At 36.2% G+C, this 24854-nt stretch overlaps 1 protein-coding gene across 1 annotated transcript in view; it reads left to right on the top strand.

Annotated features, from left to right (window-relative positions):
• The window catches only part of b3galt1b (UDP-Gal:betaGlcNAc beta 1,3-galactosyltransferase, polypeptide 1b), a 54586-nt gene extending 34598 nt beyond the window's left edge, over positions 1 to 19988 (top strand). Inside the window, exons 2-3 of the mRNA XM_056464626.1 lie at positions 6480 to 6510; positions 17507 to 19988. Of these exons, the coding sequence (XP_056320601.1) occupies positions 17711 to 18706 (996 nt within the window). The 5' untranslated portion in view covers positions 6480 to 6510; positions 17507 to 17710 and the 3' untranslated portion in view covers positions 18707 to 19988. The remainder of the gene's footprint in view (positions 1 to 6479; positions 6511 to 17506) is intronic.
• The last annotated feature ends 4866 nt before the right edge of the window (positions 19989 to 24854 follow it).

The raw sequence follows: 24854 nt of genomic DNA on the forward strand, positions 1-24854 counted from the left end.
GTATTTACCGTTCCACTCCCGGATTTATTTGCAGCAATTTCAAACCTGCCACAATTTCTTATTAAGTCAATCAAATGCGCTTTAAAAGCCCTCACAGCGAATCAATAGCATCAAATGCAGTCGGTCCTAGAGCTTTGAATGTGTCTCAGGCTAAAACTAAGTAATAAATTGAATCCACACACAGCTTATCTGAGCGGAGGCGAGACCTGGTCTTGTTTTAACAGGGCCATTTGGCCTTTTGAGGTTTTTATCTCCTTTTACAGACAGAGTTTTCTCCCCGTTTTCCCGATAAACATGCTGTGATTGGGAATTATCTCATTCTGTTGTGTGTGTGTGTGTGTGTGTGTGGTGGCAGCTCATCTTGTAGGCTACCTGGAGAAAGATGTAATCTTTGGCCAAACCAGGACTTTCATTTAAAGTTATATGTTGATGCTTGTGCATCACGGTGGTTGCAGTGGGTAGTGCTGTTCCCTATAGCAGAAGGGTCACTGGTTCGAGCCTCGGCTTGGTCAGTTGGCATTTCTGTGTGGAGCTTGCATGTTCTCCCCGTCTTCACGTGGGCTTGCTTTGCTTTCCCCCACAGTCCAAAGACATGTGATTATAAGTGAATTGAATAAACCTAATTAGCTGTAGTGAATGAGTGTGTATGGGTGTTTCCCAGTACTGGGTTGTAGCTGGAAGGGCATACGATGTGTAAAACATATGCCAGATTAGTGGCGATTCATTCCATGTGCATCCACTGCGTATGAATGAAAGAATGTTGAAGCTTGCTGCAGTAGAATGTGGAATGTACATTGGAGAACACTGGTTTTATCACTGCACATCCAATATATGTAGTGTGTGCTTGTCTGTTTAGTGACATTTAAGGACACACATTTGTCTTATGACATTGGTATGACACGGGTATTACAATGAGAAGTGACTTGTGAGGACATTGCCCTTGTTGTTATCATTCAAAAGGTTTATAAATCATATAGAGCATTTCAATGTGGTCATGTCATTGGCCCATGAACATTTCCTGCTTGTTGTCAAACTATTTATATCTGTAACAAGAGTCAATTCAATCATAACTTGATGTGTATAACAGCTATCGTAACATTGTTTATCAATATGTAGGATGTTTTCGACTCTCAGAAGCTATAGAAATTTAAATGAATACCGGAAATACGTTGGGACCGTTGTTATTGTTTACATCCCTCAAAATGGTCTATTGAATTAGGTTTTTGTAACAATTTCCAATGGGTAGGATTAGGTGTAAGGGAATAGAAAATAAATTTGTATAGGACAACCCCAAATCAAAAAAGTTGGGACAGCATGGAAAATATTAAAAAAAGAAAAAAAAAAAAAAAAAGAAAGTGATTTCCAGATTTACTATGACTTGTATTTCATTTGCAGACTATATGAACACAAAGTATTTCATTTTTTTGTCTGGTCAGCTTCATTTAATTTGTAAATATACATCTTTCCCTGCCATTAAGATCTGTAAAACATTCCAAAAAAGTTGGGACAGGAGCAGTTTAGAGCTAATAATCAGGTAAATTGGTTAAATAATGATGTGATTTGAAACGGTGATGTCAACAGGTGATTGTAATTATGATTTGGTATAAAAGCAGCATCCAAAAAAGGTCTAGTTCTTTAGGAGCAAAGATGGGCCGAGGATCACCAGTTTGCTAACATATAGAAAGAAAATTATTGAACTTTAAAAACACTGTTCCTCAACACTCTCAGAAAAAAAGGTACACGGTGGTCCAAATAATGTTCCTTAAGGACCAGTTTCGTATCTTTGTAAAAGTTGTACCTTATATGGTACAGAAAATTATGATACTGTTCTGTACCTTTATGGTACAACTGAAATAAAGGTGCACAATTTGTTCTCATAAAACGTACAAAGTGTTGGACTATTCCTTCTTTATTACAATAGCTATGAAAATAAATATGGCTGAAAAGGAAAAGTGATTAATGAATAATTTCCATATTAAAACATGAATCATCATTTAAAAGCTTATGCTTAAAGAACTCATAAACATTAATTAATCATTAATGTCTTTTCATTATGCACATGAGCTGGAAAAAGTCCTGCATATGCAAAGTGTTCTTGCAGACATTTTAGTATTATGAAGCTAATCAAACATGTGCATTTCTTGTTACAATACTTTTCCATATTTCTATTTTAAAATTAAGTAAATTAAGTAAACTATTAAGTGATTACAAGAGTATTGTGTGAAATTGGAGAAAAAATGTTTTATATTGTACATGGGAGAATGTGTTAGTGTAACATTTTTGTTAAAAGTGTTGGGAAATGTTTAGCAAAAAATAGATCTTTTGATTGATGATAAAGTGTTTTTTATTCTTTAATGTTCATGTTTTTTTTTTAAACTTGTTTTAATAAATATTTGATGTTTTTTTTTTATATATATATATATATATATATATATATATAATATATATATATATATATATATATTATATATATATATACATTTGACACTGTTTCAAAGTGTCTTGTCACTGTAGCGGTACCTTCATGGATCAGATTTGTACCTTTTATAAGAATACAATATTGTATCTGCAGGTTTTTTAAAACCAAAGGTACGTTTTGGTTTCCCATGGTACAAATCACGTCCTTAAAGATACAAACTGCAATGGTACAAATTAGTTTCTTTGTCTTAAAGTACAACTCTGTTCTATAACAAGGTACAGCCTCAGTGACGAGGGTTTCTACCTTCTTTGGTACAGCATTGTACCATTTTTTTGAGAGTGAAAAAAAAGATAGGAATACATTTGAATTTTTTCACCTTCACCTACTTGACTGGCCTGCCTGCAGTCCTGAACTGTCTCCAATAGAGTATGTGTGGTGCATTTTGAAGCACAAAATGCGACAATAAAGAGCCTGTACTGTTGGCCACCTTAAGACTTATTGCAGGAAGAATGGGACAAAATTACACCTGAAAACACTTCACTTGGTGTCTTCAGTCCCTAAGCATCTTTTACGTGTAGTGAAAAGGAATAGCAAAGTGGTAAATGCTTTACTGCTCCAAACTTTTTTTTTTTTTTAATGCGCTGCAAGAACCAAAATTGGAATGTGTTTATATAGAGAAAAACAACATAAAAATCATGAGGAAGACTTTAAATGTTTGTTGTATTGTCTGCCATGAAATACAAGTTAAAGTAAATTTAGAAATCACTACTTTCGGTTTTTATTTGCATTTTCCATACTGTCCCAGCTTTTTCTGATTCAGAGTTGTATTTTATATAAACATTTCGCCTATGAAATGTCCCTAAATTTACTAAAACAAATCTCTGTGTGTATGTGTATGTGTGTTTTGAACTTCTAATGTTCTGTGGAGCTGATGTCCCCCTCAAGTAAATCACAAGTGTGATATCAGTACACTTTGACTCTTTAGGGACTGTTTTTGGTCTTCATGAGGAAAATGACATGAAATTGAAATTTTTTTTGGAAATGTAAAAATGCAGATTGTTTCCTGTGAGGGTTGGGTTTAGGGGTTGGGGGGTATAATATAAAGTATGTAAAATATAATTCATCAATAACATAATTGTGTGTGTGGTCCTGGTCAAATCAAATGATCAAATGTTTACACAAGCATACCAGTTGTTGACCTAATGGGACTTCTTTTGGTCCCCATGAGGAAAATGGTTCATAAATAATCCAGAATTAATTATTTTGAAAATGTAAAACTGCAGAATGATTTCTGTGAAGGTTGGGTTTAGGGGTAGAGTTATGATAAGAGGACAGAAGATTTCTCTACAATATAAAAGTCATTACGTGTATAGCAAGTCATAAAACATGAAAACCCTATGAGAGTGTGTGTGTGTGTGTGTGTGTGTGTGTGTGTGTGTGTGTGTGGTGTGTGTGTGTATTAAGCATACCAAAATAATGCCATCTGCTTGCTTATTCTTCATCTAAAATGGTTTTCACGCCATACCTTTGAGTAGACAAAGAGATTTTAGATTGATTTTTAAGTCATTTCATTGATTGACATTTACTTGCACCTGGTCTCCATGTAATATGTGTTCAGCGTTGTGGGAATGTTTCTTTCATTTCTGCATGACAGATGGTCAGCAGTTCTGGCCAGCTACTGCGGAGCTTAATGGCAGTGTTCATATCAGCATAAAGCCATAAAGAGAGAGCTGCGGCTTTGAAGGTTTTTCCTTTTGTAGGAGATTATCGATGCTTATTTAAAGTTGGCTTGAAATCAAAATTGACCTGATTAATTTTTTTTAATACTTACGTACAGTTGAAGTCGGAATTATTAGCCCCCCTTTGAAATTTTTCTTCTTTAAATATTTCCCAAATGATGTTTCAAGAGTTCACACTTAGCTGATGATTGGTAAAAAAGCTAGTTTGGCATGCTGTCCCGGGAGAGAGCCCTGAGCTCATGAGATCCCCGAGCCCGGGGCTCCCTCCCGTTTGCAAGGCGAGAGGGGAGTTTGAGCTCAGGTAGATCTCGAGAACCCTCTCCTGTTGCTTAAGGATTGCTAAGGTGGTGTGTTGCTGGAGGAATTTGAAAATGGAGAAAGTGTTTGAAAAAAATATTCTCTCCGTTAAACAGAAATTGGGGAAAAATAAACAGGGGGCTAATTATTCTGACTTTAACTGCATATAAGCCAGGGCTGATTGAAAATACGTGTCTCAGCCTACATATTTGCAAAACATTAAATATTTTTTGCGATTTAAAATATATTTGAAGGTATTTGAATTTGATCCAAGATATTTGAATTCAGATACAATTTGTATTTTGTCCCCAGCCACGTAGACATCTGTTAAATTATTTGCTGTTTGTTTTAGAAAAGTACATTGCAACTGATTTGTTTACATTGACTTTTAAACAGGACTGGTTTAACCATTCTGAGACATGAGCCATAGCTTGTGTAAGTTTATCTGCTACTTGAGTTGTGTTTTTACCATGTGTATAAATAACTGTATTGTGCATGCATTCAATTTCAATTCAATTCACCTTTATTTGTATAGCGCTTATACAATGTAGATTGTGTCAAAGCAGCTTTACATAAAAGATCATAGTACATTGAAACAGTGTAGTTCAGTTTGTAAAGTTTAAGATCAGTTCAGTTTAGCTCAGTTCAGTGTGGTTTAATAATCACTACTGAGAGTCCAAACACTGAAGAGCAGATCCATCGATGCGCAGCTCTACAGATCCCAAACCATGCAAGCTAGTGACGACAGCGGCAGCGAGGAAAAAACTTCACCAATTGGTGAAAGTGAACGGAAAAAAAAATTCGAGAGAACCAGGCTCAGATGGCTCAGAACCAGGCATACATCTGAACCAGGACATTTGGACAGACTGAAGGAAGGTCGTTTATGTAGTGAGAAAATACAAAGGTCCCAAACTGGAACCTTGAGGTACACCCGTGGACAGAGAGAGCGGGGGAGAGTGATAATCTTTAATTCTGACTGATTGACATGTCTGGTACAAGCTTCTCCCCCAGAGAATCGTCAGCCTATAGCGATCGATAATTTGCTCCTGTACTAGTAGGCGGGGCTTCATTCGCCATATTTACCATTACAATTTTTCCCATTCAAAACTATACGAGTGACACGTCTTGTGTATTCTGTAATCTTTGGTTTTTCTCAGTGTTTCCATGTGATTGCCAATGCGTTACTATGTAGTTTTCAAGGTGTTGCTGTGTGGTGTTCTGGCTGTGCAGTTGTAAAGTCGCCTGTGGCTCAGATGGCTCAGAACCAGGCATACATCTGAACCAGGACATTTGGACAGACTGAAGGAAGGTCGTTTATGTAGTGAGAAAATACAAAGGTCCCAAAATGGAACCTTGAGGTACACCCGTGGACAGAGAGAGCGGGGGAGAGTGATAATCTTTAATTCTGACTGATTGACATGTCTGGCACAAGCTTCTCCCACAGAGAATCGTCAGTCTAAAGCGATCGATAATTGGCTCCTGTACTAGTAGGCGGGGCTTCATTCGCCATATTTACCATTACAATTTTTCCCATTCAAAACTGTACGAGTGACACGTCTTATGTATTCTGTAATCTTTGGTTTTTCTCAGTGTTTCCATGTGGTTGCCAATGCGTTACTATGTAGTTTTCAAGGTGTTGCTGTGTGGTGTTCTGGCTGTGCAGTTGTAAAGTCGCCTGTGATATTTTGGTCTCTAGAAAGGGCTCACATGGCTCTCTCAGTGTAAGTGTGGGATTTTCACAGCTGATTTATCATCTGACAGCTGAAAATCCAGTAGCTTATAAAGCGATTTGAGCCATCATTCATGTCTGGAGCACAATAAAGTTTAATGCTCCGTGTGAAGGTTTGCTCAGATCTCGAACTCCAAAGACGAGTATCAATCATATCATGCTTGTGTTTAATGCTGTGCATGCTTTGTTGCTACTAATATTTATTTTTTTATCTTGTAATATGCCGTGTAATAGCAGGTTTCTAGTTTTAAAATGGGATGTTTAATATATTTCTTTACATTTTTCCTTTTTCTAGATGATGCATCCTCCATCTTTACACTATAATGGTGAGTAAAAGTTTACTGATGTACATATTTTATTTTCAGACTTTATTTTAAAAAATATCAATATTATTTATTATTTTGGTATATACGGAATATTATTATCAAATTTTAATCAGTAAAAAATGAATATATGTTTGAAAATAAATGTTGTTTTTTTGGGGGGTCTCTTTGAAAATCCCAGCTTCAAAAACGGAAATAGAATAATTAGCAAAAGCCTGAAAAAAATATGATTTGAGATAAATATTTTATATATATATATATATATATATATATATATATATATATATATATATATATATATATATATATTTTTTTTTTTTTTTTTTTTTTTTTTTTTTTTAAATAAATAAATAAAAAAAAAAAACCTTTTAGGTCAAAATTATTAGCCCCTTTATGCTTTTTTTTTTTTTTTTCGATAGTCTACAGAACAAACCATCATTATACAATAACTTGCCTAATTACCCTAACCTGCCTAGTTAACCTAATTAAGTTAAGCCTCAAGCTGCGGTCACACTGGGCTTTTCTCCCCATAGACTTCCATTCATATGCACACGAATGCGTCAGACCGGAAACGCAGGGTTATGCGTCAAGTTTCGCAGGTTGCTGCGGTGCAAAGTTTAAGCTTGGTGAACTCTGACCTGTGAAATCACATCACTTGACTGCGTGAGACCAATCGAGGATCAAAACAGGACCTTTCTGGACAGAAATTTAAAGCATGGAGCTAATTGCTTGCTTTTTTTAAATGTCTAATCATCTTGTTCAATCCCACCCCTTTTCGCAGTGACGTACGACAGAATTTCACACACAAAGCCCAGTGTGACCGCAGCTTTAAAGGCTGCATTTACACAACAGATTTTGTGACTATCCGATTTGTTTGCTGACCTGCTTACATCTTTTAAAAGTGACTTGTATCTGATTGTCTGTATTTACACAGCACACAGCAAAAAGCGCAATAAGCAGGAGAAAAAGAGCGGGCGCTGACTGACAGCTGATAATAAAACAGTGTTGTTTTCTCCGTTCCTGCATTTAATCTGTTGCAGGGCTTAATTTTTTTTTTTTTTATTCTTTTTGACAAGTTGTTTTACTATAGTTTATGACAGAAATGTTCACATATGGCCATCTTCTTTTAATCTAGGCTTTTATAAACCAATAGGCATTTTAAAGGGCACTTATGGTGAAAAATCTACTTTTCAAGCTGTTTGGACAGACTTATGTGTAGATATAGTGTATAGACCGTCATATTGGGTGATATAAACACACCCAGTCCTTTTTTTTTTTTCAAATTTAACAACATAAAAACGGTGGACCAATTGGAGCGGTTTTCAGAACGACCGCAACTTTACGTAGGAGTGCGGTCCCCCCCGCCCACCAATATTGATTGACAGCTGCGCACATTAACATATCCGGTAGTCACGAGTATAATCATATCAACAAGACCAGACGTGCGCAAAGCAACCAGGAATAAAAGATCTGTTCAGTTTGCTAGGATCATCAATCATCATCAAACGTGATCAAGAGTGAGTTTTACAAGTTTAAAATGTTTTAAAACAGAGCATGTGTGTAATGAATTACAGCGATTTAGCTTAGCTTTACCTCATCAGCACAGCCGCGTGTCAGCACAATTATAAAGGAAGACGCTTCAATCCCGGTTTGTGGACGTTAAATCAGGTTTATTTTGTACATTAACATAACAGATATCCATACAGCAGTAGAGATTACCATTGTGTACAAGATCCCAATGACCAATATCACATCTTTACCTTATATACTCAGAACAAACAGACATAAATTCAAGACAAAAGAAGCGTCATCGAGACCCTTGCCTGCTGAAGTTGAGGTGTTAATCATCTCTAAAGGGGGGAGCATCTGGCAGAGATTTTATTAAAGCCAAAAACCAAATCAACATGTACCAGTGAAATATTACAGTGACATTAAGACCACATTATTAATCACACAGAGACATTTAAAATGATACCAAACATGAATATAGAGCTTTATAGACCATATTAAAACCTTGGACATTTGATGTGAAATGTACTCTGATCAGTAAGACACTTAAAGGTCGAGAAAGAGGGCTTGAGGTGAAAGTAGAAGGATGAACTTTCTCGCATTCCCCCTGGTGAGGTGTAGCTCTGTGTTTCCAACCTATTCTTGTATTGTCAACAGTGATTTGAATAAAACAGCTGGTTTCCTGATCTTCTCAGATCAGAAAGTCTATTGTTGTATTGCATAGCAATTCTTGTGGTCTTGTCTCATGAAATTCCATAACAGTTCTCAGGGTCGGATATTCTGGATAGATTTAGCCATCCTTACAATTGTACAAAATGTGAATCTGAAATAAAATGTAAAAAAATTAATTTCTTGTTGTCTAAAATGAATATAAATGTCTGAAAACATGACACCATTCGGTATTTATTGGTCAAATTTCTCTAAATTACATATTTTAATTAAATTTGGAACAAATATCGACAATAGTTTAACAGTAAATGTGCAGGAGTGTGTTTGTGTGTACAGTATATATATGTTTCACCCCCTCCCCCCTCCTTATATGACATTTTAAGCCACACAGTCACACTTTCAGCTTCAGCTAAACAGCAAATTAGCTCCACATAAAAAAGGGAAAACATTCAGCCAGTTCAATTTAGTTTGGATTATATTACAATAGCTGATTTCTTTGTGCAGCGCCCCTATGCTGATTTCTCACTTGCGTAAATGTGCTGATTGGGTGATCTTCCCCACTGAGAGGAAGATTCATCCAGAAAGCCTCTATATGCCGACACGGCTCTCTTATAAAAAGTGTAAACGGCTGAAAACTTCAGAGCAGGAATCACACAGCGCTCATTTCCGTACAGCAACTCAACACACACATTCTCCTGTTCTTTAAGGCTTTCTAATGCTAACAAACTCCTGCCTTGGCAGTCTATGAGAATCATAATATTTGGCTAAATGTCTGTGCAAATGTTTAGTTTGATGCTGTGTTTCGGCAGGAGGGATGTTCTGTACTCAAGTAACCAATGTAACTCATGTTTGCTTGAATCTTTTCTTCTCCTCTTAAAGGGACAGTTCGCATAGAACTGAAGTAACACTTTGCCTTGTTATTACATATGTGTTTACTGTAATAATTATGCATAACTACATGCAGTGTTGGGTAAGTTATTTAAGTAAGGTATAATCAACGGCTTGCCGTGCGTTAAAGGAGGTGACCACATTCCGCTGTGCGTCGTGTGGTCCTTCGCCTTTACATCGTCCATTAAAATCCTTTAACGCACGGCAAGTCGTTGATTATCCCGCTTATTCTATGGTCATTTTCCAAGGTAGGCCTAAGATTAAAATACTTTTGCTCTTTGCAGCGCAATATTTGTCCAAATTTTTGTCAGTTTTTGCATGTCAGATTTTCTAGTCCCTCCACTGAATCAGCTGTGACAGACGGGGAGAGAGAGAGAGAGAGAGAGAGTGAGAGAGAGAGAGAGAGAGCGCACATTTATACCTGCTAATATTAAAATGGGATTTCTTCAATTTGATCATCTGGATGTATGTTTCATAATAAACATAAAAAATCTTATTAAAAGTACCATATCAATTAAGTGACGTTAATTATAAACTAATTTCGGGAGGATCACGTGCTTATGATTGTTTGCTGCCGGCCCTGCATTATTCAATTTATAGTTCACCAATCAGACCATCCCTAAGCCACTATAAATACCCTAAGTTCCCTATAACAGCCATCTTCATTTTGAAGAATTCCCCCTTCCACCCCTACACCTCCTCCTTTCCTAGATGGGTGGCACGGTGGCCCAGTGGTTAGCACTGTTGCCTCACAGCAAGAACATCACTGGTTCTAGTCCTTACCAAGCCAGCCGACGTTTCTGTGTGGAGTTTACACCTTCTCTTTGTGCTCACGTGGGTTTCCCCCGGGTTCCCCGGTTTCCTCCCACCGTCCAAAAACATTCAACTTAAGTTAATTGACTAATCCAAATCGACACTATAGACATGCTCCTAGTAAGTAGTTATCTCTTAAGAGCAATCACTATCTGTTCATTAGCTACTACAGCAGGGGAGTTCTCGAGATCTACCTGAGCTCAAACTCCCCTCTCACTTTGAAGATCTTATGAGCTCAGGGCTCTCTCCCGGGACAGCATGCCAAACAAGCTTTATAACCAATCTTTTCAAGTGTGAACTCTTGAAATACGGTTTAGGAATATGCTACTTTATGCAATGGTTAATGAAATTAAAGATGTATAGGCAACTTTAAGCCTTCACGCTTTATTCTGTTTAGTTTTAATATGCCAATTTTATAAAATCCATTAAACAAGTTGTTATGGCCCAAAACTCAACACTGGCTCGAACAACAACAACCAAGGTTTGAGCCGAACATATGAGAGACACAGACGACTGAATTAATAAATTGACGTTCCGTCAATACTCTTTAATTCACAGAAATAATAAGCAAAACATTAACAAAACAAAAATTAAGTAGACAGGTAGGGCAGCTAAGGAAACAGGTCTCTGACTATACTGTTTTTAAATAGACAGATCTTACCTACAACTCCCGTAAAAGGAATAAAAAACAGGCGAGTCTTCCGGGCCACTGCTTACCTTCACTAAACTAAATAAATACCAGAACGTGACTATGAAAATAATCCACTACCTGCTATAAAAACAAAGTATCAAAATAAACAAACTAGTTAACAAAAGGTTAACAATAACATAATTCTAAGGAGAGCGGCATGTAGATGCATCGCCTGGCATGCGGAGCACCGCCGGCCAGACCGCCTGAGCGCAAGCCACCACCGAACTGCGGGAGAGCAAGAGACAGAGAGAGAGACTGAACCGCCATTGCTGTCAGCCTTATATACTGGGAATCCCCCTTGACGTCCCGGGCGTCATCCAATCCTAGACAAGCCGGGTAGGAAACTCCTCCTATAACTCAAGCGCAGAAAGCACAAATCCGCAACAAATAAATATAAATTAAATACAACACAGACCAACGTAACACAAATATTTTTGAATTTGTAAAGTAAATAAATAATCGTGTATTTATGCCTCTTTTGAATTAAAGTAGACCGCAAAAGACCGCAAACGCTGCTTTAAGTAGAATAACGTTACGAATATTAAAAACACATCAATCTATAGAAGTCTACACACAGGAAATTAAACATTCACAAAGCTGACACGTCGTCTTACGAAACACCTGTTCAAAGGCTCATAAGATGCATCAAAGAGAGAGCAGCCAAAGCCCATTTCAGAAATCTTTGCTGTAAAATATGTAGGCAAAATTTGTAAAAGAAAAAACATATCTGAGAACATTCTGCTTTATTTATCTTCTTTACAACAAAAGCAACAGGCCAAACCCGCAGAATCAGTGTAATAGTACATTATTTACGGTCATAAATTAATCAGGAAACTTATCTCTGCGATCTGGCAAAATAATACACCTGAGAACAAGTAATAGGTTAAAAAGTCCAAAGGCTGACCGTTAGATACACAAAAGATTAATTATATATCACAGTTTAACAACAGAGATGCAAGAGATTAGATCCAGCGATCCTGAGATGGTCTGGCCGATATAAAGCTTCGCTTGGGGGGAGGGGGAGCCGTTCGCAGAGCTGCTGACCTCCTGGAGCTTCCAACATTTTAAACGCGCACTATCCTTATACATCAACTGCCGATTTGACTTTAAAAGAATGATATCCTCGCTTGGAAAAACTCTTAAAACTTGATTTTGTGGCATAATTGAATATAAGTATTTTCCTAATTTTATGCATTCCCGTCTGCCATTATCAGTCCTCATCAGTTTCCTGTGCAGCACAGGGAGAAGCGCATTTATTTCGAACTGTGATCAAAACTGGCGTGAAATACCTTGCGTTTCAACAAAATAATGCACACCCTCCAGCCAATCAGAGTCAAGGATTTCAAAAGACTAATTACATTATTACAAATGTGTTTAATTTAGTTTCTAATTACTTTGTTTGGAAAGTAAATTTATTTTATTCTTAATCTAATCTTCTTATTTTTATTTATACATTTATTTATTTATTCATTCTTTTATTTATTTACCAACTTACTTGCATACCAACTTCCTTGCTTTCTAACTTACTACCAAATGCACTTATTAACTAATTACTTGCACACTTATTTACATACTTGCATACTAACTTACTAACTTGCATACTAACTTACTAACTTACAAACTTAATTACATGCTTACTAACCTACTGACTAGCATACATACATACTTACGTCATACATATTTACATCTACTTACTAACTTACATACTAACTTTCTTATATGCATACATACTTAATTACATGCTTACTAATTTACTGACTAACCTACATATATGCATACATACTTACATCTTCCATATTTACATACGTTCTAACTAGCTTACTGACTTTCATACTTACATACTAACTTGCATACTTAATTACATGCTCACTAACTTACATGCTAACTTACTAACCTATATACATTCATACATACATGTATACATACTAACTTGCATACCTACTAACTTACTGACTTGCATAATTACTAACTTGCATACTAACATAAGTAATTACATACTTGCTTACTAACATACTGACTAACTTACATACTTACATGTATACATACATAATAACATACCCACTTACTAACTTACATAATTACTTACATACTAACTAACTTACATACCTACTTACATACATACGTACATACCAACTAACATGCACACCAACTTGCTAACTAACTTACTAGCATACATGCATAATTATTTACATGCTAACTTACCTACTTACTACCATACTAGCATACTTATATAATTACATACTAACTAACATACCTACTTACTAACTTACTAGCATACATACTTGCATAAATACTTACATACTAACCTACCTACTTAAATACATACTTACATACTAACTAACTTGAATACCAACTTGCTAACTTACTAGCATACATACTTGCATAATTATTTACATACTAACATACTTATAATTACATACCATCTAACATACCTACTTACTAGCTTACATAATACATAATTGCATGCTTACCAACCTACATATTTTCTAACTTACATGCTAACTTACATATCTACTTAATAACATGCTTGCATACTAACTTACTAACTTGCATACTTAATAACTTGCATACTTACTAACTTACTAATTTACTTACTAACTTACAAACTTAATTACATGCTTACTAACCTACTGACTAGCATACATACATACTTACATACATATTTACATGCATACTAACTTACTGACTTTCATACTAACTTACATAATTACATGCTTACTAACTTACATACTGACGAAGCTATATACATGCATACATACATGTTTACATACATACTAACACACCTACTAACTAACTTACTGACTTACATGCTTACATAATTACTAACTTACTAGCATACATGCTTAATTACATACTTGTTTACTAGCATACTGACTAACTTAAATACTTACTTGTTTACATACTAACGTACATAAATACTTACATAATTACATACTAACCCACTTGCATACCTATTTACAAACATACTTACACAATTACTTGCATACCTACTTGCATACATACATAGTTACTTGCATACTAACTTACATGTATGACATACTACTTACTAACTTACATAATTACTTGCATACTAACATATCTACTTACTAACTTACATACTAACTTTCATATATGCATACATAATTACATGCTTACTAATTTACTGACTAACCTACATACATGCATACATACTTACATCTTCCATATTTACATACATACTAACAAGCTTACTGACTTTCATACTTACATAATAACTTTCATTCTTAATTACATGATTACTAACTTACATGCTTACTGACTAACCTATATACATGCATACATACATGTTTACATACTAACTTACATACCTACTAACTTACTGACTTGCATAATTACTAACTTACATACTAACATACATACTTAATTACATACTTACTAACATACTGACTAAATTACATACTTACATGTATGCATACATACTAACTTACATACCCACTTACTAACTTACATAATTACTTACGAACTAACTTGGACACCTACTTACTAACTTACATAATTACTTACATACTAACTAACTTAAATACCTACTTACATAGATGCGTACATACTAACTAACTTGCATACCAACTTGCTAACTAACTTACTAGCATACATTCTTGCATAATTGTTTACATGCTAACTTACATACTTACTAACATACTTATTTAATTACATATTAACTAACATACCTACTTACTAACTAACTTACTGGCATACATACTGGCATAATTACTTACATACTAACTTACCTACTTAAATACATACTAGCATACTGTCTAACTTGCATACCAAATTGTTAACTAACTTACTAGCATACATACTTGCATAATTACTTACATACTAACTTACCTACTTACTATCATACTAATATACTTGCATAATTACATACTAACTAGCATGCCTACTTACTAACTTACTAGCTTACATAGATACATAATTACATGCTTACTAACTTACATACCTACTTAACTACTTAACTTGCATACTAACTTACTTATATACTTAATTACATACTTGCTTACTAATTTGCATACTAACTTAATTACATACATACTTACATGCTTATATACATACTAACTTATTTACTGACTTGCATACATACATATTACTTTGGCGTAGAAACCATGGGGGACAGTGGGAAATGTCCCCCTCATTTTTAGAGACAGACATTTAGAAACAGCTGATTAAAAATTATATGTATGTAAACTTTTGGATCTTATACATCGCCCCCCCCCCACCCCCCACACTTTTAAAGTGTCTGCTTCGCCCCTGCATACTAACTTATATACCAACTTACATACTTGCTTGCATACTAACTTACTTGCTTACATATTTACATACATACATACTTACATGCTTGCATACATACTAAATTATTGACTTGCATACATACATATTACTTACATACTAACTAATTTACATGCTTGCTTGCATACTAACTTGCTTACATGTTTACTTGCATACATACACACATATGTACATACACACATACATATATGCTAACTTACTTATTTACTAACTTAATTACATACTGGCTTACTAACTTATTTGCATACGTATTTGCATACATACTTAAATGCTTGCTTACTGACTAACTTACATACTTACTAACTTACATACTAACTAACTTACTGTACTTACCTACTTACTAACTTACATACCAACAAACTTGCATACATAATTACATATTGCTTACTAACTTACATACTAACTTACATACATACCTACCTACTTGGTAGCTTACTTACTAACTTAAATACTTACTTACTTACTAACTAACTTAATGTATACAGAACTGCTGAATTTAAGCACAGTATATTTTAGGTAAATGTAAGTTGAATTACAGATAAGGTAATCCCTTTTCAGTGGAAAGGTTATTTAATTACAGTAACTAGCTGTTTTGTAACTAATTTTCCATTACACTAATTATATGCAACTAAACCTAAAGCCTAACCCTCATTCTAAACCTAACCATACAGTAAATACATGTAGCTAATTAATAATACCCAGTAGTTAAATAAATAACAAGGACACCTTAAATTAAAATGTGACTGAAATTTTTGCATTAATTAATTAATTTATTTATTTATTTATTTATTTAATAATTTTTGCTTTATGTATTTGGAATGAATAAATATTGGTAGATTTTCGTCCAGAAAAGTATAAGCAGTCTTTATGCAATCTATTCCGAGACTTTTCATGTCATATTTTATTCACACTTTTGCAAATTATTCTATTTCAATTTTTCAAGCGTGTAGATTTTCAAAGGCAAGCAAAACTATTGCTTTTTCATGCACTGGTCAGTTTTGAGATTGAGAGCGGTTCTGCTTTCACAACAGCATACAAGTGGAATGAGAAATCTCCTCTTCACAAGCATTTGCATATCCAAAACATTCCACTTTGAATCTGGTCTGTATTCTGCAAGTTTTTAGGGAGCTTTTTCCTATTTCGGTTGCCTGATTTATATAACATGGGGATTTTTCTTTGCCTGTTGCCTTTTATGAATATCCAAAATCCCTGCTGTTCAAACCGTCAGCTCTAATTTGTTAGCTCACCCGGCTTTATATAATATTCAGATTTCTGGTATGAAAAAAAAAAGCTAATTAGTGCATAATCAATTAGATAATGTCTCATTTGCCAGTAATATAATATAATATAATATAATATAATATAATATAATATAATATAATATAATATAATATAATATAATATAATATAATATACTATAATAGAAGCTTAAAGTGACATTTAAAGGCTTAACTAGGTTAATTAGGTTAACTAGGCATGTTAGGGCATTTAGGCAAGTTATTGTATAATGATGGTTTGTTCTGTAGACAGTCGAAAAAAAAATAGCTTAAAGGGGCTAATAATTTTGACCTTAAAAAAATTTTTAAAAGCTTTTATTCTAGCCGAAATAAAACAAATAAGACTTTTTCCAGAAGAAAAAAATATTATCAGACATACTGTGAAAGTTTCCTTGCTCAAACATAATTTGGGAAATATTTTAAAAAGAAAGAAAAATTAAAAAGGGGGGCTAATAACTTCAACCATATGTGCTTCTAAGTCAAGAATAGAGCATTTATATCTGCAGTGATAAACTGCTTACTAACATCTGTTAATGTAGAGTTAATGCTTAACAGGTAATGAATTAACCATTTGTTAATGCTTAATAAATGATTTATAGTGTGTAGTAATTATAGAGTGTTACCTCTTTTTGTATTATTGCCACTGGCCAGTATGGCTGTGAGATAAAAAGTCAGCTTGAGTTTGTTACTTTCATTAAAAAATCAACATATGTCTTAGCGTATTTTACTTGTTATCATTAAACTGTATTATGTCGCTCACATTATATCCACCAGTATTGATTTCAACTGAAAAAAAGCCCAGTTGTCAGTCAGCCACTAGTTGAAAACAACTTATTTTGTTTTTCAGATTTCAGTGGAACATGCAGAAGAGTGTCAGGCAGCATTCAAACACAATCTCTGCGTTTTCATCCGAAGAGGCGACAGCTCTGACAGTCGACGTCGAGCTGCATACAAATGCGGTGGCGTTCAGCACTTCTGCCTGAGGAAGCGTCACTAATGGCTGCCAGGCCGTCCCACATCTACAGCTCCAAGTGCACGTAAATGCCTCACAATGCCTTCAAAAGTGTCATGCCTCTACGTGTTGACGGTGGTTTGCTGGGCCAGCGCTCTGTGGTATCTAAGTATATCCCGACCAACGTCATCCTACGTCAACCAACTGTCCGCTCCGGCACGGAAAACGGTGAAAACGTTGAAAAGCAATGCAACCACAACATTCGGGAACATCCGAACGCGTCCACTAAACCCTCACGGATTTGATTTCATCATCAACGAGCCCAAGAAATGCGAAACCAACGTGCCATTCCTCGTTATTCTCATCACAACAACGCACAAAGAGTTCGACGCCCGGCAGGCTATTCGAGAAACATGGGGCGATGAAAGCACATTTAGCGACCTGCGCATTATTACACTGTTTCTTCTGGGACGCAGTACGGATGTGGTGCTCAATCAGATGGTGGAGCAAGAAAGCGAGATCTTTCACGATATCGTAGTCGAGGATTTTATCGACTCGTATCACAATCTAACCCTCAAAACGCTTATGGGAATGCGCTGGGTGGCCACCTTCTGCAACCAAGCCAAGTATGTGATGAAAACAGACAGCGACATCTTCGTCAACATGGATAATTTGGTGTATAAGCTGTTAAAACCGGCTACAAAACCTAGACGGAGGTACTTCACTGGATACGTCATTAATGGTGGACCAATACGGGACATGCGTAGCAAATGGTACATGCCTAGAGATCTTTATCCCGAGAGCAAATACCCACCTTTTTGTTCTGGAACAGGATATGTGTTTTCAGCAGACGTTGCGGAGCTCATCTATAAGACTTCCCTGCACACTAGACTCCTGCATTTGGAGGATGTTTATGTCGGCGTGTGTTTGAGGAAGCTGGGAATCCACCCGTATCAGAACAGTGGCTTCAATCACTGGAAAATGGCCTACAGTCTTTGCAGGTACCGGCGGGTCATCACCGTCCACCAGATCTCCCCTGAAGAGATGCATCGCATCTGGAATGACATGACCAGCAAGAAGCATCTCAAGTGTTAAGGCGGATGTCTGAGGAGGTGTATGTGTGCCCTTTTTTGATACCCATAGTGCAACCTGAAGCCTTGGGATGATTTTCCTAGAGAAAAAGAACACAAACATCTCTGTGGAGCAGTTTTCAGATGCAGCCGTGGATCACAGTTGGCAAGATGTGCTATTCGTGTTGATATTACAGCTTTTTGTTTGTAAAGGTTCAACATGCTGGTGCTTCTTTTTGTCCGGATGCACAGCAGATGTGTTGAATGAATGTCCTTAAATGGTTAGTTCAAGCTAAAATGTAAATTCTGCTATTAATTACTCACCCTCAAGTGCTTTCAATTCTCTGCCATTATCTTCAGAACACAAGTGAAGGTATTTTAGATGAAATCCAAGAGCTCTCTCATCCTCCTTGGGCAGCAATGGTTCTCAGTGTTTAAAGTCTAGAAAATTAACCAAAAACAAAACAACTTTAATCCAATAAAGCTCCAGGGAGGCTTTTGTAAAACTGTAAATACAACTGTGCGTTTACTAAGTACTGTCATTAAGCTCAAGGCATACAAAGCTGACGTCAAAGAACAATCGGCGACAAAAACTGACGGTGTTTTCACCTAATGTGAGCTGCGTTTGGTCCTGCCTGGACAAAAAAATTGATGTGAACACAAACAGATGACAGCTGACTGAAATGACAGGGTATGTGCTGCACCTGCATGAGAGTATGTATTTTTCCATACCAGCAGGTGGCAGCAGTCTCATGACTCATTCCATAAAGGGAAACCGAAAATTATGGTAAACACAAAACGTAAACAAAGCAGCGTTTGCATACCATTGTTGCATAACTCTCGCCTACCACAGGGGTTGTTTATAAATATTTAAGAGATGCGATAAAATGAAAGCCGGATTCTGTGTTTCCTCTTGATTTGCATTGTTTGCTTGGTTTTGTAACTTCAGTTTTGTTCTCGTGCTCTGATTTGTAGCTTAACAGTCAATCCGAGTGCTCTATTTCAGGGGCTTCCAAACTTTTTAGCCTTTGACCCCAAAATAACAATGCAAGTGACACGCAACCCCCAATATTCTCTGAGGTGGTTATAAATATGAAAACCTTGCAAACGCAAAATGTCTCACACACACTAATAGGCCCATGTCTATTCTTGGATAATTTTGGAGAACACCACTCTGAGTTTATCTTCCATCTTCAGTTGTGGCCTGTATTTATTTTGAATGTATATGAGTGCCGTAAAGGTGTCAAAGTTTACCCTGGTGCCATAAAATCAATCTGCTACATCTGATCCTATTGCTGTGTCTTTAATTTAACATAATGAGACCCCAGCAATGCAATGGAAAAAAATGTAGCATATGAACAAAATATGCTCATTCAAATAGTTAAAAAAAAAATTCATTCAACCAAGCGAAACTACCCCCCCCAACCCACCCCACCCCATTATCCTGTGACCCCCACTTTGGGTCAAACGTAGTGACGAACTGTAGCCAATGAGAGAGCAAGTCATGAGCCGAATGACCATTGTGTTCAGGAGCTCAACAGAAATGTCTGTGATAAGCCAGAATAGTCATCGATGCACTGCGTTTACATGGAAATGAGAACACACATCTATATGAATACATCCACAAGAACACTTGTAGATACAATTAGCTAAAACACGCTCATTCAGAGGCGGGAATCGGCAGACTAACAACAACTTTAATCATAAGGTAAACACAAAACAAGTTTCCATCTGGAGCTCTCTCTTGGGAACATTGAAAATATGATCATAGTGATCAATCCACTGACAGATCAGCTGATTGACGCAGGTTTCAATCGCTCCCTTGATTGATTTTAAACACTGTGTCAGTAAGTTTACATAACATGTCAGAGGTGACCTTTAGCTTGAGAATTTGTATCCGCCATCATCTGATTACACCCATAGTGTGAGAAGTTAAAAACAAAATGTCTAAAATCACATACGGTGCAATGATGTACACGAATTGTTGTTACTTGAAACGCCAGAGGAAACTAGCATCGAATGTTGATGTAATGACATCAATTGAACTACGTACTATAACATGTAAAACAGGAACGTGAAAAAAACATTCAAAAATTAACTCATGAAAACACCTTAATGATAGTAATCTTATTAAGACTGAGGCAAATAACTGATGTCCATGTAAACTTAGTAAGTTGTGTTATTATCAAACATCAGCCAATAGTGTTTAGCTCTTTCTGACGGCTCCTGCCTCAACATTTGATTGGCTGTGGTTTGGGGAAGGGCAGAGTTGTTGTGTGTGACCCCTTGTGTGGATCATTGAATTTAATTCATCTTTATTTCAATAGCACTTTTACAATGTAGATTGTGTCAAAGCAGCTTAACATAGAAGTTCTAATACATTGAAACTATGTCAATCCAGTTTCAAAGTTGTAGTTTAGTTTATTTAAGTTCAGTGCGGTTGAACACTGAAGAGCAAATCTATCGATGCAAGCTGGTGGCGAGGCACAAAACTTAACCAATTGACGAAAGTGAAGGAAAAAAGTGAGTGGAACCAGGCTCTGTTGGGCACAACCATTTCTCCTCTGGCCAAACTTTTTGTGCAGAGCTACAGTCTAGGCGCGGGAGCTGGAGAACACTGGATGTTCATTGTGGAGAAGCTGCAGGTGTGTGTAGGTCGTATACATAGTGTCACGTAGTGTGAAATACCACAGCGATTTAGACAGAAAATCTAATCATATAGTTTGAACGCCTTAGTGATCTACCAATGTTTAAAGTTATGAAGTGTGAACTAGGCTTATGCTCATGGTATTAATGTACATTAAATTAGACAGCATGCAATACACTTCTAAAGGCATGTGTTATTCAGTATACTTGCCACAACACGCTCTTACTTTCACTTTCGATTTGTGCATATTTACCAGTGTAAGAATTTAGTCAAATTTTTTTTATCTTTATTTTTACCAGGGAAGACACATTGAGATTAAAAATCTCTTTTACAAGAGTGTCTTGGCCAAGATTAGGCAGTATACATGTCACATGGGTCTAACAAACAAAAAACAATTCACAGTTAACATGAATCCTACATTGACAAACAAACTATTCAAAACATCTACAAGTCTGTGTTTCAATTTCTAACTCATTTATACGCTTTCTTTTTTTTTTTTTTTTTTAAGTATTTAATGAAATCTAATATTTTAAACTGCAACTTTGTTTGTAGATTATTCCATGCAAAAGGTGCTGCATATTTAAAAGCCTTTTCCCCCATCTCAGTCCGCACTTTAGGAACAGACAGTAAATACCATGTGACCGAAGGCCATAGCTAAGGACAGGCTTTTTACAAATGTAATTATGTAGATATGATGAAAGTAAACCCAGTAAAGGTTTGTAAACAAAGATATGGCAATGCTTGAGCCCATGAATGGACATCAGACCAACCTACCCTAGTATACAGCACACAATGAAGAATCTCCTTGTCGAATTTCATCTAAAATATCTGATATGTTTGTTCTGAAGATGAAGAAAGGTCTCAATTTGAAACCACACTGAGTGTGAGTAAATAATAACACAATTAATTGTTTTGGTGAACTAACCCTTTACTCATTCACTTTTCTTTGCACAAACAAACTCTGGTTGTACAAATGCAAACCCATGCTTTGTTTACTGTACGTGACAAGCGCCTGCATTCTGTTTTTTTACATGTTTGCTTTATTTTCTTGAAGAAAAAAAAGATAACAGAGATGTATAGGTCATTATTTATAAGAAGATGTATACAAATTATTTTCTTACTCCTAGAAGTGGACCACCATCGCTTCAGAACAGCTCATGTTTGTAGTTATTATACTGTAAATCTGTATATCTGAGGACATCGCCGCTTGGTATCGTTTAGTGAGTATCTACTGTACATGGTAAACCCTGTAGGAGCGCAGTGTAAATGTGGCATATAATGAAGCACTTTGAAGGAGAACTGAAAAAATATGGGAAACTTGAAAGTAGTTTTTTTTTCTTTCCTACAATTGGATTTAATTGAGGAGAAAATGTCATGTGTTTTATTTTATTTTGCAGTATTAAGAGAACGTGACATTTAACTGTGAAAATACTGAACATGTTATCTCCATTGGTACCGTTGTATTATACTGTGTATTTTTTACGTAAAATATATACAATGTCCTTTTTCCCCCCAAGCGTTGATCTTTGGTTCGCTCATTCATATTCAAGATTGCATACAAAAAAAAAAAAATAGAAAGACTTTTATTGCTTTAAAATGATCAAATGTGACAGTAAAAGTATGATGTTACAAATTTCTAATAAATGCAGTTGTTTTGAACATTGCTCAAATAACCCTGAAAACAACTATAGTCTCCACAAAACTATAAAGCAGCACAACCTTTTTTTAGTTTTCAGTATCGAAAAGAAATGTTTATTAATCCTCAAATCAGCATATTAGAATGATTTCTGAAGGATCATGTGACTCAGAAGACTGGAGTGATGATGCTGAAAACTCAGTTTACGTAACAAGGAATAAAGCTGCGGTCACACTGGACTTTTCTCCCCATAGACTTCCATTCATACGCACGCGAATGCGTCAGACCGGAAACGCCTGCGGCAGGTTTCGCAATTTGCTGCATTGGAAAGTTCAAGCTTTTAAACTGACCTTTGAAACCGCATCACATGATTGCGTGAGACCAATCGAAGATCAAAACATGACCTCTCTGGACAGAACTTTAAAATATGGACCAATCGCTCGCTGTTTTAAATGTTTAATTATCTTGTTTAATCACGCCCCTTTAATCGCAGCGCCGTACTACAGAAGTTTCCAAGCTCAAACCCTAGTGTGACTGCAGCTTAAGTGAAGTTTATTTTTAAATTAATTTCGAGAGGATCACATGCTTATGATAGAACACGGCTGGTCCTACATTAGCTAAATAATCAGAGTTTCTTACCTCAGTCATCTTCGTCTTGAAGAATCCCAGCCTGATCTCACGAGAAAACGTAAGTATTTTACGTTTTGTCAGTTTAGTGGCTAATTCTTACGAATTCGCATGAGTTCAGTCGTACAAAATTGTACAATTTTAAAAAGGAGGCGTGGCATCTAACCCCACCCCAAAACCAAAGCGTCATTGGAGGATGAGCAAATCATACTAAATTGTACGAATTAGATCGTTCCAATTCATACGAATTAGCCACTAATTCAAAAAGTTACGAATTGCCGTGAAATTGTGTTGAGAATCCCCACTTCCACCCCTACTCCTCCCCCTTTTCCTTACGCCGACCCAGTGGTTAGCAATGTTGCCGCACAGAATGTCACTGGTCCAAGTCTCTAACAGGCCAGTCGATGTTTCTGTGCGGCATTTACAGGCTCTCCCTGTGCTCCCGTGGGTTCTCCGGTTTCCTCCCACAGTCCAAAAACATTTGACATAGGTGAATTGACCAAACCAAATTGCCACCAAAGATGAGCTCTTAATCAGCAGTATATCTCTCCTTAGAAATCCCTTATTTGTTATAAGACAAGCAGGGCAGTTCTCGAGACCTACCTGAGCTCAAACTCCCCTCTCGCCTTGCAAATGGGAGGGAGCCCCGGGCTTGAGGATCTTATGAGCTCAGGGCTCTCTCCTGGGACAGCGTGCCAAACATGCTTTATAATAAATCAGCAGCTAAGTGTGAACTCTTGAAGTTATGTTTACAGTACAATTAAGTATAGTATCATTACAAAATGTTATAATTTTTAATTACACAAATGCTGCTTTTGGTCATCAAAAAAAGATGTGAAAAAACATTAAAAAAAAATGCTGTAGATGAATATTAATTTCTCAGCTGATAGCCATGTCTGAACTCTTAACGTTATCCGCTGAAAGAGATAATTTGTTAATTAAAGCCAATACTGATTGCCAGTTATTCAGAGTTATGTTAGCCGATATGACGTGAAGTTTCATAAACCAATTTCGAGAGGAGCACATGATATGATTGAGCACTCATCTGTAATCAGTAATGATCCAATCAGAGTGATCCTAGTTTACTATAAATGGATCATTTTCTCCCTAGTGTTTTATCTTCGTTTGGAAGAATCCCCCCTTCCACCCCATCTCCTCCTTTTCCTCCCTTTTCTAAAGGGGGAGCTCTCGAGACCTACCTGATCTCGGATCTCCTGATATGCTTATCGACCAGGCGGGAGCCCTGGGCTCAAATATCTCCGA

This window comes from Danio aesculapii, chromosome 9 (assembly GCF_903798145.1).
Source record: "Danio aesculapii chromosome 9, fDanAes4.1, whole genome shotgun sequence".
NCBI classification, from domain to species: domain Eukaryota; kingdom Metazoa; phylum Chordata; class Actinopteri; order Cypriniformes; family Danionidae; genus Danio; species Danio aesculapii.